Source organism: Streptopelia decaocto (genome assembly GCF_964273445.1).
Source record: "Streptopelia decaocto genome assembly, chromosome: 23".
In the NCBI taxonomy this organism is placed as follows: Eukaryota; Metazoa; Chordata; class Aves; order Columbiformes; family Columbidae; genus Streptopelia; species Streptopelia decaocto.
In genome coordinates this window covers 1,776,874-1,792,396 of record NC_138678.1, presented here as the reverse complement: position 1 = coordinate 1,792,396, position 15,523 = coordinate 1,776,874, and the positions used below count along the sequence as shown (strand labels likewise).

The following is a 15,523-nucleotide window of genomic DNA, read 5'->3' as shown; positions in this document are numbered from 1 at the left end:
GAGAACCCACAATAACCTTGAAACTTTATTTCCATATAAAAGAAAATCCTCTCCACAATAAAGGCAGGAAGAGCTCGCTCAGCTCCGGAGCTGCACTCCTGGCCAAGCTGGAGGAGCGCGGGGTGTTTGTGTCTCTGAGAATGACACGTTCGCGTGCCAGCAGGATGGGCTCAGCCACTGCAGGGGTAACGCTGCATTTCTGGCAGGAATGAACGCTCGGCATGGCAGGATGCTCCCACAGCCTCGCCCGGGCCCTTCCATGGGAACACGGCGCCGTGGGGCCACACAAAGAGGATCTGACACAGCCGATGGCTTTGGCCGTCGGTTACACACCTGCTTCATCCCCCAAAAAATGACTCGGCTCGTTCAAGGCCACCCAGGACTAAGTCGCTTCCTCGCCGTCCAGGTGGAAGCACAGCTGCTGCCTTCGCCAGGTGGTTTGCAGGTTTATGGCAAAGGCAGGACGCTGTCCTCGCCCGAAATCGCTGTGCCCGCACCGTCCCCCTCGGTCTCTGCAGCGCGGCTGGCGGCCTCCAGCTTCCTTCTCTTCTTCAGGTAGTGCAGGTGGGATTTGGATCGTGTGTGAGCTGCAGGAAGAGGCAAACAGAGCATTTAACTCAAGGGAACTCGACCGTCCCTTCCCATCCTCCCGTACAACTCATTCCCCCTGAAAAGTGAACTCCCAAGCCCTGCCCTGGGTTTTCAGGACACTTCCAGGCCAAACTACCGAGGCTCAGAGTGGGACAGAATGTCAAGGATTGGAAGGGACCTCAAAGCTCATCCAGTGCAATCCCCCCGTGGAGCAGGAACACCCAGATGAGGTTACACAGGAAGGCATCAACCCTTCCAAGCCTTCCAGGAAGGATTGGGAGAGGGAAAAATCCTGGTTCTGCATATGCAGAGGACTCCGGATCGTCAGGACACAACTCTCCCAGCAACTCCGCTCCCAAGCGAGACACGACGCCGGGAGGAGAAAGGGAAGCGTTACCCAAGAGGCGGCTCATCGCGGGATGCGGGTGAGGTTGTGCAACTCCCGGCAGCCCGTGGAGCGCGGCCAGGACCATGTGTAACCCCAGATACCTGCACTGCAGCGCCGGGATGTCCTGAGCAGCTACAGAGCGGTGGGGACGGAGCGCAGAGCAGAATTGTGTTTATGCAGAACTCCCGGGCAAGGCCTCCAGCTCCTTCAGCAAGAATGCGATGGGAACAGAGGCGCAGCCCCAGGGATGCACCTTGCACTGACACTGCGGGGCAGCAGGAGCTGCATTTCCGCTTGAAATCACACAGTGAAGGACAGCAAAACCTCCGCTATCGGTGCTGTTATCTAAGGAGAAGGTGCTTTGACTAACCAGCCCAATGCACCACCTTAGCAGGGCAGTTTTGCTGTTTCCAAGAGATCTGAGCAGCAATTAAGGCAGCAACCTTTTCAAGCAGGGCCTTAATTAAACGAGGGTATGTGTTCACCGAATCAAGGCCGTCGGGTGTTTTCCAGTCATCCTTTTCTGCCAAAGGATGAAATTACCTGCAAACCTGCTGCTGCAATGCTGGAGGGTCACCCGCAGCTTGAAATAAAGTCTTACCTCTTAGAATTTGTCACAAGCAACACCAAAAAAAGCTTAGAAAAGCTGACGGTGGCTGGAAGAAGCGCAGATTCGTGCGGCTGTCTGGGGAGGTTTGCTCTTTGAAGTCCATACAAATTGTAAAATTAGATACAATTTAAAACCCTTCCAGAGCCAGGGGGGTAATGGGAAGCAGTTCCCAGAACTATCTGTAAGACCAGATTGCAAATCAACTCAGCTCCCACGATCGTTTTCACTTCCCTTTGAGCTTTTACACTTTGCAGTTACAAGTAACACCCAGGTTTTGGACCATTTTTTCTCCCACCCGCTGGGGATTGGAGCCAAATTCAGCTGGATGCAGAGAACAACAGCTGGTCTTGGATGAGAAGGGTCTTGTCACCATCGATCAGATTTTGGGGTGACATCCCTAGAGGACACGTAGCTGCGGGGGTTTTGGAGACCTTGAGGAGTTCCTGCTCGGTCATAAAACCTGCTGGATGTGGGAGGATGACATGGATCCTGGGAGCTTCAGAGTCCTCTAGTTCTGGAGCAGGTAAAGCTCCTTCAACACTGAGACTGGCTAAAATCTCCCTACAACAAGCTTCCTATTCTGAGCCAACTTCCATCTTTGCTTTCAGCAGTTCCCTGGATCAATAGGGATAAGCGACTCGTTCAAATCCGATGAGCAAGGAGCTGGGAAATGCATCTTTGCATTGTGTCTGCATCAGCTGCATTTGGGCAACACGTGGAGATTTACCAGTTGCGTTTCTGCAGCCAGTTTCTCCACTACTTTTTGTTCCTGGTTCTCAGCATGAGCCTCACAGCACAGATAAACTCACTGAGTTAAACCGACTCCAACTGAGCTCTTTTAAAGTAAGTCTATTGAAAATAGAAAAGCCCTTTCTATTACCATTACAGCTAGGAGTACTTTGAAAACAGACAAATAGGAGAAGTTGGAGCAAAACTCAGCTATTAAAAACATTACGAACTTTCCTTTTACACAACAGAATTTTGTTCTGTGCTTTTTGACAAAGTATCTGAAGTGCTGAAAAGGACCAGCAGCCCTGACTAAACGCTCCGTACGGATCGGCGGGTCTGGCGTGACGGCAGTGAGCGGCAGCGTTTCCCGGGGCGGGGAAGGGGGAGCTGACAGATGGCTGCTGTGGCACCGCTCCCGCAGCCCCTCCGGGCTCGCAAATGGCTGCTTGCACACCCGGGCTGTAAACAATCCTTGAAAGCCCAAGACCAGGTGCTGAGGGTCATCCAGCCAAGCAGAGACAGCCGAGGAAGCCGCTCTGCTCTGCTCCAGAGAACGGCCTCGCTCCGTCCCTGGCTGCGTCCCCTCCCTGTCCCCTCCTCGCCCCCCACCAGGTCCTACCTGCCCACTCCCTGTCCCCGATGATGACTCTGTCGCAGAGCTCACACACGCGATGACTCCGTTTGTTCTCGTTCACATCGTACTCCATCCTCACAGGCTCTACCGGGGGTTCACGTCCCTGTAGATTAAATATTCAGAGAATCACAGAATGTCAGGGGTTGGAAGGGACCTGGAAAGCTCATCCAGTGCAATCCCCCCATGGAGCAGGAACACCCAGATGAGGTTCCACAGGAAGGTGTCCAGGCGGGTTGGAATGTCTGCAGAGAAGGAGACTCCACAACCCCCTGGGCAGCCTGGGCCAGGCTCTGCCACCCTCACCCCCAACAAGTTTCTTCTCATATTTAAGCAGAACCTCCTGTGTTCCAGTTTGCACCCATTGCCCCTTGTCCTGTCCCTGGTTGTCACCCAGAAGAGCCTGGCTCCATCCTCCTGACACTCCCCTTTCCATATTGATCCCCAGGAATGAGTCCCCCCTCAGTCTCCTCCTCTCCAGCTCCAGAGCCCCAGCTCCCTCAGCCTCTATATTGGCTCAAAGTGGTTTCTACTATGAAAATTTGCTTGGCTGTGTTCACTTTGGCTGAGTTTGGGCTGTGAACCTGCCATACCCAGACACTGGAGTTAGCAGGACAGACACTGCAGTTTTACCATGCAAGACAAGTGGAGTACTGGGCATTAGGAGAAATTTTCAGCTTAGACAACAAACGAGAAAAGCCCAAGGCTGGACACGTACACAGACAGCCCTGCTCATGGGAGACACTAAGTGCCAAGTTATGGGGCTTGGAGACTACTGAGCAGTTGGGTTCCCCGTCATGGCTCATGTGGTCATTCCGGTTACCTGAATGAAGCTCTCCACAATCTCCAGAGCAGGTTTCAGCACATCCTCCTCCCACCGCAAGAGATCAGTCACCTCCAAGCCATACACCGGGGGCACGTTGGGCCCGGGACCTACGGAGACACAGAAAGGCTGGTCACCACCAGAACCCCCCAGCATCGTGTCCCAGCACCCATGAGGTGACCCTGTCACCATGGGGGGATCTGCTCTTTCTTATCCAGCTGTCCTTTAGCATTCTGAAACAGACAGCACCAGCCTTTCCAGAGCCAAATTACCAAAGACCTCAGCCTGGGGGGGGGAAGCACTCTCACAAAGAGCAAGAACAGCCAAGAGCTCAAGCATCTTCCTGGTTGTCTGAGCATCAGGAAATCTGAGCATGCCAAGAGCCCATCACAGCAGCAAACACCTCGTCACGGCTGTGGTCCATGGGAGGCCACGGAAGATCAAAAAACCAGATCCAAGCACAAAGCCATCACACCGAGCTGACAAGGAGAGGCAGACACATAGTCTGGACGAGGAATCTGCGGGTGCAGGCTCCAAATCAGAGCTGAAATTGCTCATGCGGCTGCAGGGGCCAACGCTCCCGGCTCCCAGCAGCAAGCCATGGCAGGAGATGCTTTATTCGTGTCTCAATGTGACAAGGCGCAGTGACAAAGCCACCCCTTTGGCCTCACCCGGCCTGGTGTGAGGACACGGGGCTCTCACTGCAGCCCAGCGGGGCCGGATCAGAGATCAGCCCCACCTGCCCGCAGCCACCGGGCGCACCGCTCGGACAAAGCCATCGAAGGCCACCGCGTGCCAGGCGCCAGCAGGTGCTGCTTTTTATTGCCGTAACCACAAACAAGCTGATCTGAAGCACACCTGCCACCAGAAAGGTGAGCCGCAGCCACCGAGCACACGGCTCCAGGACGGCTCTTGCGCCCCGTTCAAAGCCTGTCTTTTGACTCCAATTTCTCCCTGCCTATTTATTTTTTTTACATTTTTATTGTTGTTTTGCCCCTACCAAGCACCTTTCAACAAGTGCCCGGCTCCCAGCTGCTGCTGCTGGCCCCGCTCCAAGGCTGGGGCTGGGACGGGGAAGTCCTGCTGGCTCTGGGCCACCATGGTGAGCGCGGCACAGGCCAAGAGCAGCCAACGGCCTCCTGCTCCTCGTCTGGAGGGCAGCTGGGAGCCGGGCTCCTCGCCCTCCGCAGGGACCGTGTGTGGGTGCGTGGGGAGAGGGACCCTGCTGGGCACCCCCTCCCTGAGCCCCTCAGGAGCCATCGGCAGGACAGGCTGCAGGGATGTGGGAACAAGTGCCAGGATGAGAGGAAACGGCCTCAAGTTGCACCAGGGGAGGTTGAGGTTGGATCTGGGGAACAGTTTCTTCCCCAAAGGGCTGTGGGGCATTGGAACAGGCTGCCCAGGGCAGTGCTGGAGTCACCACCCCTGGAGGGGTTGAACAGACATGGAGTTGAGGTTCTCAGGGACATGGGGCAGTGCCAGGGGTGGGGAAACAGTTCGACTTGATGGTCTTAAAGGTCTTTTCCAACCAAAACAATTCTGTGATTCTGTGATCTACTGCTGCCCGCCACATGGATGAGCCTTTGCTCACTTTATTCTGTTGGGGTATTAACCATCCCGATAGCACTTTTGCTGGGAGAGGAAAACCTTCCCTTGACAGCAGCCAAGGGTACAGAAGAAGCTGTGAGAAAGAGCTCTGGCTTCCCGAGCATTTGGGCAGAGAGGCTGCAGCAAGACAAACAGGGACAGTGCCGGGGGGGCTGTCACGAGAGCGCCAAGTGGCTGCTCTGCAACCCAAACAGGTGGGAAGGAATCGAGGCAGAGCCCGGTGGGTGGATGTGACACTTACGTCTCAAAAAGCGGTTTCGGACCCATTTGTTCTGCCTCCGGGCATATTTCTTGGTCACCTGTTTCAGGGCCTGGATCCCTTTGAAATTAAAGGGAAAAAACAAAGGTCAGTGCAACGCTGCAAGCTGGGCTGGAGCAGAGCGAGAAGAGGGTGACAGCTCCTTGTCCTACCCGCAGCGGGCCCAGCAGACAGTTTACCACTGTAAAACCTTTCAATATTTAGCACCAGACTTATCATATCCCTCTGTAATCATCTTCCTGAGCAGACACAACAAGTCCCTTCTGCACCAGACTTGTTTTCAAGCCTTTTATCATTTCTGTAGTTTTCTCAGCTTCCATCTCCACCTCACACTGAACCCTCCTCGACACAGACCAGTTCACCCTGGGGCCTTCGCTGAGAAGCGGAGCAGCTCTCTCCTCTAACAGCGCATCGGTCCAGACACTCCAGAATGGCACGTGACAGGTTTAGATTGGATATTAGGGGAAATTTCTTCATGGAAAAGGTTGTCGGGCACTGGAACAGGCTGCCCAGGGCAGTGGTGGAGCCACCACCCCTGGAGGGGTTTAAAAGATGTATAGATGAGATTCTCAGGGATATGTGTTAGTGCCTGAGTGAGGTTAATGGTTGGACTTTATGATATTGAGGGTATTTTCCAATCAAAGTGATTCTGTGATTCTATTCTATGATTCCAAGCACTGAAAAAGGAGTCCCTGCCCCTCTGGGCTGGCAGAAGTGGAAAATGCACAGAGAAAGGTGCAGCTCAGTTCCATCAAGACCTGCCCTGGGTGTGAGCTTGATTCAGACCATCAAGAAGCATCACCTGGAGCTGCGTGGGGCTGAGGAACGCAGGGCACGCAGGGTGTTCCTCCCACCTTTTTGCAGCAGCAGGGCACTGGTCTCAGGTGAGCAATTCCCCTCACTGACGAGGTACTCGTGGAATTCCTTGAAGCCGATGGACTGGAAGATGCCGTGCTGGTAATCCTGCCTGGAGAACAGGACAAGAGGCAGGGGTCAAGGCCACCTCCTTCGGAACAGTGGGGGACCCCAACCCTCCCCAAAAGAGCTGAGCTCTCTACACCTCACCCTGCAGAGACCTCCCCAGGTGACACAAGCCCATGGCTCAGGGGACAAGCCATGCGAGGCACGCACGGGAACACAGATCAGTGCCTGCAGTGCCAGCCCATGTCAGCTTCAGAATCATGGAATCATGGAAAAATGGAACCCATCCCGTCTGCTGGCTCCGCCAAAGGAGCAGGTGCTGCCAGGAGAGAGCTGGGAGCAGCAACACATCGGAGCTGCTGCAAGGAGTTGTGTCGGGCGCTGCACGGGTCTGGCAGGTGAGTCTGGGAGCAGAGAGGGAGCTGGCTTGTCACCCACCGATTCTCGGCCACCTTCTCTTGGTTGTAGCGTCGGTGAAAGTCCCGCAGCTCCTCCAGCAACCCCGCAGCCAGCATGTCATCCACCCGCTTCTCCAGCCGCTGGTCCAGAGCTGGGAGGAGGAAAGCAAGACACACTCAGCTGCTCGAAGCCGTGCCCTGGACAACATGCTGGGACACGGTTCAGCACCGCCAGCTTCCCAATCCACTCGGGACCGAGTCCCGCGTCACAGCAACTGATGCCAAAGGAATTGGTGTCTTGTTCAGGGAGGAGGCTGGGGCAGGAGCAGCGTGCTCAGCCGGGCAGGAGCTGCGCAAGGCCTGCTCTCACCTGCCTGGTCTGCGTGGAGCCACAAGATGCAGGAATGTGGGTACTTCAGGGGGCCCCCTAAGGGTCCCCCCCCTTCCTCCTCCTGCTGCTGGTGCAAGATTTCACTGTGGGGGATCCCCGTCTCTTCAAACACTTGGAGGCTCCTGTGAGCAGAGACAGACAGAGCTCAGAGGCTGGGCAAGGAAGAGCTTTTCCATTTCCCCAGCAGCCCCGGGGGCTCCAGCCAAGGGAACCGCAGACACTTGCTGCGATCCAACCCTCTCATGTGGGGTATTTCTACCCCGTCCCGTGCCCAGCATCCCAAGCACACCCAGGTCCTGGGGGTGCAGCGCAGAGCACAGCGATGGCACCCGAGGAGCCCAGAGCACAGCCACCCACTCCTGCCTGGCACGGGGACAAGCCCCGCAGGGGACATGGTTCTGGCTCCAGCCCTGCCCTTTCCAGCCGGGCAGGGCTGCAGGGAAGGGGCCAATGCTGCCAATTCTGGAAGCGTTACCGTGCTGTACTCAGCCCTGCACAGCCAGGGAGGTGGAGGAAACCACGCAGGGCGCCCAGCCCTCTGTCCTCCTGCACCGTGCGAATGGGGTGGGCGGCGTTCTGCACCCCCCGGGCCAGGGCTCGGCTGGGATGGGCCCGTTGAAGCAGCAAGCCTGGTCTTGCTGCCGTGCTGTTCCCACAGAGCTCAGGTATGTTACTCAGCCAGCACGGCAGCTTGCTCTTTAAATAGCTCCAGATAAACCCTGCTGCTGGGGCACCACAGCGGGAGCAGCCCTGGTTCACCAACTGTCCCAGACCCCAAAGGCAGTTCAAGCTGGGGGTTGCATGGCCAAAGCTCTTCCATGCCAGAGAGCTTCCCAAAACCTTCAAGGTCCCCAGGAACCTTGCTAAGGGGTTGGCAGCACCCACCTGGGACAGGAGAGCCCATCCTGCTGTGTTCCCAGGCAGGTGATTCCCTCAGGAAGGGGTGCTGGGCCCTGGCACCCCAAGCTCACCTGGCCACTTTGCGCTTGTCGTGCGGGTGCAGCTTGGCCGCCATCTCCGGGTCCACCTGGCTCAGGCGACGATGGAGCTCGACACCGTCCAGCTGCTCCAGCTCCACTTTCCTGTCAGTGATGGGCCTGGGGGACGTGCTGGACTTCTGCAGGGCACAAGGCAGCCCTGAGTCAAGCTACCCATCCCTGTGCAAGGCCAAGACACGCAAAATGATCCCCCAGACCCACGGGATGAGTGAGGGGCTTTTGGGTCTCACTCTAGCAGGAGAAGCACCATGCCCGGTCACAAGGAGCCTGCCCTGAAAGTGGGGCTCACCCTTTTCTAGAGGGATGCGCAGCTTTCCAGCAGTACCTTGGTGTTGACAAGGACCTTCCAGAGCAGGGACTCGATGTAGTAGTTGGTTCCTCCCACAACAATTGGGATCTTGTCTCGGGCAAAGATATCTTCAATGTGCCAGAGTCAAGGAGCAGAAGCAAAGCTGCACAGCAGGGAGGAGGGGCTGTGGGGAGAGGCAGCCTGGAGCCCAGACCCCACTGTCCCAGCCCCATGGAGGCTGCAGGACAGGCTCAGAGGTGTCCCTTGTCTCTCACTGTCCTCTCTCAGCTGCCACCAAAACTTGGGGACACCCAAGGACAGCTGGGGAGGGCAACACGTGGCTGTGCAGCAGAGATCGCTCCCAGCCCTGAGGACGGGCTGCTCTGAGCATTAGCTGCTCGAAGAAGCTCCAAGCCCCTTTGCCAGCAGCATCCTCTGAAAAACAGAGGCAGTTGCGATGTGGAGAGCCCAAGGCTGGTCAAACACTGATTTCTCTTGCAGGCCTGGCTGTAGAAGGGGAAAGTCGGTATCTGCTCGGCCAGGCAGAGTGCGGCGTGAAAGGATATCAGCGCCACAGCTTTGTCTCTGAAATCCACCACCGTGTAGTTGGAGACAAGGGGATCCACAAAGCTGATCATGTGGTGTCTGCACAGACGCTGCTCCTGGGGAGAAACCTTGTTGGTGATGATGTCCAAGCCCTTGTACACCTGGGGAAGAGAAGAGCCCATCATTCACCTCTGCGTCCCATGAAACCCCCACCAACCACCGCTCCTTGCCCCAGGCAGAGCTGCTGCCTGGCCCTGTCACCCCCCAAGCCCTCACTGGAGCAGCAGGCAGCGCGGGCAGCGCGGGCAGCGCAGGCAGCGGCACGTGCCCTGTTCAGGCGAGGCAGCAGGAACCTCGCCAACACCTGCTCCTGCCCAAACTGCCTCTCTCTGGTGTTTGTCCCTGCCCACAGGAGATGAACCGTGAGCCCGACCGCTCGCAACTGCTTCCCTGCTCTGATATAACCCGCGGGTGGGACGCAAAGGCTGCTCGAGCCATGGGAGCGCGGTGTCAGAGCCCGGTCAGCGGCACCAGCCGAGCCCGGCTCCAAAACACAGAGCTCCTGGCTCCTCATCTGCTGCCGCTGAAAGCTCAGATGTTCCTCTCTCCAGCACAGCGTTGAGTCTCATTTGGGGACAAGGATCGCTGCTTCTCATAATGCACAGTGATCTCCGGATGCAACGTGTAACTCCACAGAGCCTCCTAAACACACACAAACACTCTCAGCCCTTGCACACCACAAAATCCTGGCATAGCACCTGCTTCCTGCTCTCACTGAGCCCGTCAGGGCTAGAGAGGAGCAAAACACATCAGCGCAGGGGACAAGAGGCACTGGAAACAGCTGTACACGTTTCCTCCCCCTTCACTCAGAAACCACCCCAGCCAGAGGCTCCAGAAACAATTTTTCCCCTAAAACCCTCCGAGAAGCTGCCAAGACTCCAGCTGCAGCGCGACCTCCGCTCGCCGCCTCCCCTGGTCCCAGACAGAAGGACAAGGTGACACAGAGGTGACCCACGGGCAGAAGGCAAGAAGGACAAGCCAAGGTTAGCGGAGCGGGGAAGCCGGATCCTGCCCGGAGCTGCTGAAGTGGCTGCAGCGCGGCAGACACTCCCCGTCTTGCTCAACTCTTGCACTTGGTTTTGGAGGACAAGCACCAGCCCCAGTTACGGTTCCTCTCGGAGAAAGTCTGGCCCGGGGGCAGGAAGCGAGGGGGGAGCGGGAGGGCAAGCAAATGCTTTTCTTTTCTGCCCTGCAGCTGCCCCAGGGCCCGGAGCAGCAGGAGAGGCCCAGGAGCTCTGTGCCAATGTGCCCCGTGGCTGGTTGCAGCCTATTGATCCCCTTCCATCACCCAGGCTGCTCAACACAGGTCTCCAGTGGCACCGAAAACCTTTGAATTCAGCAAATTTTGGCTCAGTGCCTTCTCTCCCCCCGGCACAGGCCAGTCCAGCCCCTCCGGCTCCTCCAGCTCCCACTCGTCTGCCTGGAATCCCAGTCGATACAGAGCCTCGGAGGCAGCTCCCAGTGCCCTGTGCCGGCAGAGCCGGGATTTACAGTTCAGGCTCCAATCCCCCAAGGTTCTGCCGGAGATTAAAACACCGAGAGCCTCCCTGAATATCTGGCAACAAGAGGAGGAGGAATGCAGCGTCAGTGTGTGGGCTGGAAGGAAACAAAGGCGGCCTTTTACACGCACCCGGCAGAGCCCAGAGAAGGTTTCCACCAGCTGGCTGCCGGCAGGGCCGCGCACCGAGACGTCCTCCCGACACTCATTTCTATTTTCAGCCCATGGCTCAGATAAGCCTTTGTTGCTTTCTAAGGCCCCAAAACAGATTAGTGGCAGCCTGGAGCAGCAGGACTCCGAGACACCGAATACAAGCCGGGGACTAAAGGGGCTTAGCCTTGACGGTGTCCTCCCACCTCTGCCGCTGGAACCGCGGGCACGTCAGCCCCACGGCTCCCAGCACCCTCTCCCCTGTTAAAGGGTGGGGAAACTGAGGCAGGAGAAGCAAAAAAAGCGAACCCCAGGAAATGGTGTCCATGAGGATCCTCGTTCTGTGGCCTGGGAAAAGCGGGCTCTCCCAAACCCTCACTCTGCAACCAGTTTCATGCGCAATCCCAAATTCTGTCCCTTTGTCCCCATCTGCACTAGAGGGGGAAAGGCACTGTCCTCGCCCTGAGTGCAGGTAGCGCAGTGTTATAGAATCACAGAATCATTTTGGTTGTAAAGACCCTCAAGGTCATGGAGTCCAACCATAACCCATCCCCGGCACTGCCCCATGTCCTGAGAACCTCATGTCCGTCTGTCCAACCCTCCAGGGATGGTGACTCCAGCACTGCCCTGGGCAGCCTGTTCCAATGCCCCACAGCCCTTTGGGGAAGAAATTGTTCCCCAGATCCAACCTCAACCTCCCCTGGCGCAACGTGAGGCCGCTTCCTCTGCTCCTGGCGCTTGTTCCTGGGGAGCAGAGCCCGACCCCCCCTGGCTCCAAGCTCCTTTCAGGCAGTTCAGAGATCAGAAGGTCTCCCCTCAGCTCCTGTTCTCCAGGCTAAAAAGGTGAAAAGACGGCTGTGCAGTACAGTGACACGAGCCACCTATGGCCAGGAAGAGCGTGAAGATTTCACAAGGGTCAAGGGATCTCCCAGCTGGAGACAAGCATGGAAGACCCAAACCAGGCCAAGGTGCAAGGAGATCACAACTTGCTCTCCCTGCCATGAGAAGGACGTCAGCAAAGGCTCTTGAGATGTCCTGACTTGACACACTAACTGGTAAATGTATGTGTGCTACAACAGCCTCTGGAGAAAGACAGCATGGCCACTTCAATCCGTGAAATCCAGAAGGGACAGTGGGATTGGGAGCGGAGGGGCTGCTCCAGCAAACCAGCACCAGGATGGCTGCGCACTCGCTGCTCCATCAGGAATGAGGACACGGGACCTGCTTCACCCCACCTGGCTTCCCTGGGAATGATTGACTCCTAAAGGAAACTCACTGGGACAACTAACAGCAACAGAAAGGACAAAAAGAAAGATTAAAACGCCACCAGATTAAGCAGAGCTCCTGAGCTGCACGCAGGCAGCAGCTAAATCTGTAATTCGACCGCAGCAACTCAGGGCCGTGACAAAAACGCCCTGGAGATAGAGGGGCGTCTGTGCGGGGAACAGGTGGGCTCGGGGCTCCCCAGCCCCTTCCCCAGCCTGGCTCCAGCCCCAGCAGCTGCCCAAAACGCTGCCAGCGCTTGTCAGAGCTCCGCAGAGCCCGCGCAGGGCCCAGCGATGAATGGACAGAGGGGACCACGGGTGACACGCTCGCTGGCAGCTGTCAGTCGAGAACGAGCAACGGGAGTTTTAAAACCCGGCGACATTTCCGCGAGGACACCCGGAGCCAGCTCCGCGTGGCAGCGGGGAGACAATATTCCACGGGAACAAAGCCAGCGAGAAAGCAGCCCCAGTTGGCCACCTAAGCGGGGCACGGGGGTTACTGGAGCGTGGTGGGGGAGGCGCCGACGCGAGCTGCTCCAGGCTGCGCCTTGAGAGACAGGGCTCCCCCGCCTCGCTGCCCCGAAAACACGCTGCCTTACGGGATAAAAGTAATGGAGCTGCTCAGCTCTCGCTCCACAGTCACGCTAGAATGAGATTAAAAGGAAAGGAGGACAAGAGGCACTCGAGCCCGGATGCCATTGGGCGCCTACAGCCAGAGTCCTCCCAGCACCTACGTTCCCATAGTGTGACTGAAACAACCAGAGCACAAAATACACGCTCCAAAACACCCACCAGCACGAAACGAGAATCCGCAGCACAGCAATCAGCTCCAGCCACGCCTGCAGAGCTCGGGATGCAGCAGGAGCCTCGTGTTCGCAGGTCGCTCGAGTCAACAGCGCTTGCCCTGGTATTAAAGCCCGTCATACACTGGGCTGGGAGTCACTGCAAGGTCCGAGAACCTCAGCGCTCACAGTGCACAAACAGGCACAAAGAAATGAAAATAAGCTCAGGGGCTTGTTTGCTCAGGAAGGTCGGTATTAGTTGAGCTCTGCTCAGAGACATTTCCAACGCGGGCACTAGAGCAGAGTAACTCACCTCAGAAATTTAACAGCAGCTGACTAAAAGCTGCCCCAGCCCAGACAGGGTCTGTGGAGAAAACCAGCCCACAGTCAGTCCCACCTCGGGGTCCAGGAGCTTCGTTAGCACGCCCTTCGTTAGGAATTATGGGCTCACAACACCGGCAATGCCCGGTGGTTCACGAGGGCTGGGCCAGGCAGCACTGGCCAAAGCTTCTGCATCTCGCGTGAACGTTCTGCCCTCCAAGGTTTTGTCAATTCAGCTCAGACCTCAAACACTCTTTCCCCAAGAACGAAAGGAAAACATCCCATAAAATAAATTAAAGCTTTCCAAATGCCTGGTTTAAATTCAGGAGAGACAGTCTTTAAATCTAACTCTCCGGGATACAAATAGTGACCAGTATCAGCAGCCGCAGCGCAGGAAACCGGGTGGCGGCCACAGGACAGTGACAGTCAAGCGCTGAGCAGCACAAATGGCAAAGAAAAACACCTATTGCCAGAAAACACCTTTTTAAAAGCATAATTAATATGTTAAACTTGATGGAAAGTTCACGCATTACATAAAAAGCAAAGTGAAAGTGTTGATTGGAAGGAAAACATTCTGCTAAACAACAACAAAATCCCCACGGTGGCTGAAATCTTCATTCAAGACAAAGCTCTTGTAGCCGAATGCAATCAGGACTAAAAATATGAGGCTCAGCTCCTTGGTGTTTACTGACCCAGACTGTAATATATATAGAGAGATATATATTCTGCACTGCCACTTGCAATAAGAGATAAAACCATGGAGACTGTCACTGGCAAGTAGCAAGTATCATTGGTAATATTCCTTCCCATATCTCACCGGTGTCCCTGTGCCGGTGACCGAGGAGGGAGCGTTCGCCTCCGCTGCCGTGTCCCACGTCCACCAAACGGCCTGGGAAGGACAGACGGACCAGCCAGCGCTGCTGCCTCCCCGGGTCCCCCCGCCGGGACGGGAGGCACAAGGCAGGAACCATCCCAAACCGAAATGTGCACCCAAAGGCCTCAATGCACCTGCGGTTTCTTAGCAGGACCCGCACCACGTCGCCCAAAACCCACGGTCCGTGTCAGCAGATCCACACCCGCAGGGGCAATCCTGGGTATTCCTGGCTACAGATTGACTCCAGCTGCTGCATTCCCTTAACCAAATGCTCCTTACACCTTCACGTAGCTTTTTGTGGGTTAAAATAATAACACCTTTGCTTTGGTTTCCTTCTAAAAGGTAAATTTATTGTTAAGGGAGGGGGATTGAGCAAACCCAGCTCTGCAGTTTTGGCTGTGCCGCCTTGCTCAGAGCTAACAAGCCAGCACGGCTCCCCCCGACCCCCAGAGCAAGGGGGAGACTGTGACACCGCTCACTCGACAATAAACCGGGATAGGGACAGGATCCGTGCTCCGGGTTGTCCCCAGCAGGCACCGGGCCACGGCCCTGGGGTGCCCCGAGGAGCACAGCCCCGCGGGGCTGGGCCTCTGCGGGCCCCGACCAGGCCCCGCTGCTCCCCGCGACCAGGCCAGGCCGCGTCCCAACACCCCCAGCCAGGCCCAGGGCCCCACCGGGGACCCCGGGCCCAGTTCCCCCCTTCCCCGGTCCCCAGGCCCGGCCGCAGCCTCCTTCAGGCCCAGCTCCGGCCCTCCCCGTTCCCCAGGCCCCGCCGCGGCGTTTCCCGCTGCCCGGGCCTCCCCGCGGCCTTCCCGGCTCCCCCGCAGGCCGGGCCCGGCCGTACCTGCATGGAGTCGGCGCTCACGATCTCTCCGCCGAGGCGCAGCCCGAGCTGCAGCGCCAGCGCCGATTTCCCGGTGCCGGTGGCGCCGAGGATCACAACGAGCGGCCGCGGCGGCGGGGCCCGGCCCAGGCACAGCGCGGCCGCCGCCATGGCCCGGCCTGGCCCGGCGGCTGCCATGGGGACGGGCGGGCGGGACGGGGGCGGGACGGGGCCACCCGCGGGGGAAGGGCCCGGGCCCTGGGCGCTGTGTCCCCGTGTCCCTCTGCCAGGCGGGGCTCCTGGCCCCAGGCGGGTCCCTCCCGTTGCCCCCGGCCCTGTCCCCTGCCCGTCCCCGGCCCCTCTTCGTGTCCCCCGGGCCGTGTCCACGAGTGGGGTCCTGCCCCATGGTACGTTTTTTTGGGGGGGTGGGATGGGGTGGGAAGGATGCTGTTGCCATAGCAACGGGGCAGGAGGATGAGGCGCGGGGCTGTTGCCATAGCAACAGGGAGAGGCGCGTTGCCGTGGCAACCTCAGCTTCCAGGGAGGCTCGTCCTCCCCATCGCCCCGG

The 15,523-nt window shown here is 57.6% G+C and overlaps 1 protein-coding gene across 2 annotated transcripts; it reads right to left on the bottom strand.

Moving 5' to 3' along the window:
- Nucleotides 1-12: 12 nt before the first annotated feature.
- Nucleotides 13-15,181, bottom strand: TRIT1 (tRNA isopentenyltransferase 1). 2 transcript variants are annotated; one of them, XM_082071231.1, is made up of 11 exons: nucleotides 14,977-15,181; nucleotides 9,203-9,343; nucleotides 8,673-8,771; nucleotides 8,321-8,466; nucleotides 7,329-7,471; nucleotides 6,999-7,110; nucleotides 6,494-6,606; nucleotides 5,622-5,699; nucleotides 3,773-3,882; nucleotides 2,938-3,055; nucleotides 13-587 (listed from the first exon to the last, which is right to left on the bottom strand). In XM_082071231.1, the coding sequence occupies exons 1-11, from the start codon at nucleotides 15,151-15,153 to the stop codon at nucleotides 448-450; spliced, it is 1,377 nt and encodes a 458-aa protein (XP_081927357.1). In that variant the 5' UTR covers nucleotides 15,154-15,181; the 3' UTR covers nucleotides 13-447. The 2 variants fall into 2 exon arrangements, 1 of the variants encoding a protein (XP_081927357.1); XR_014185922.1 differs by lacking the exon at nucleotides 13-587 and having other exon boundaries at nucleotides 6,442-6,606.
- Between the last annotated feature and the right edge of the window lie 342 nt (nucleotides 15,182-15,523).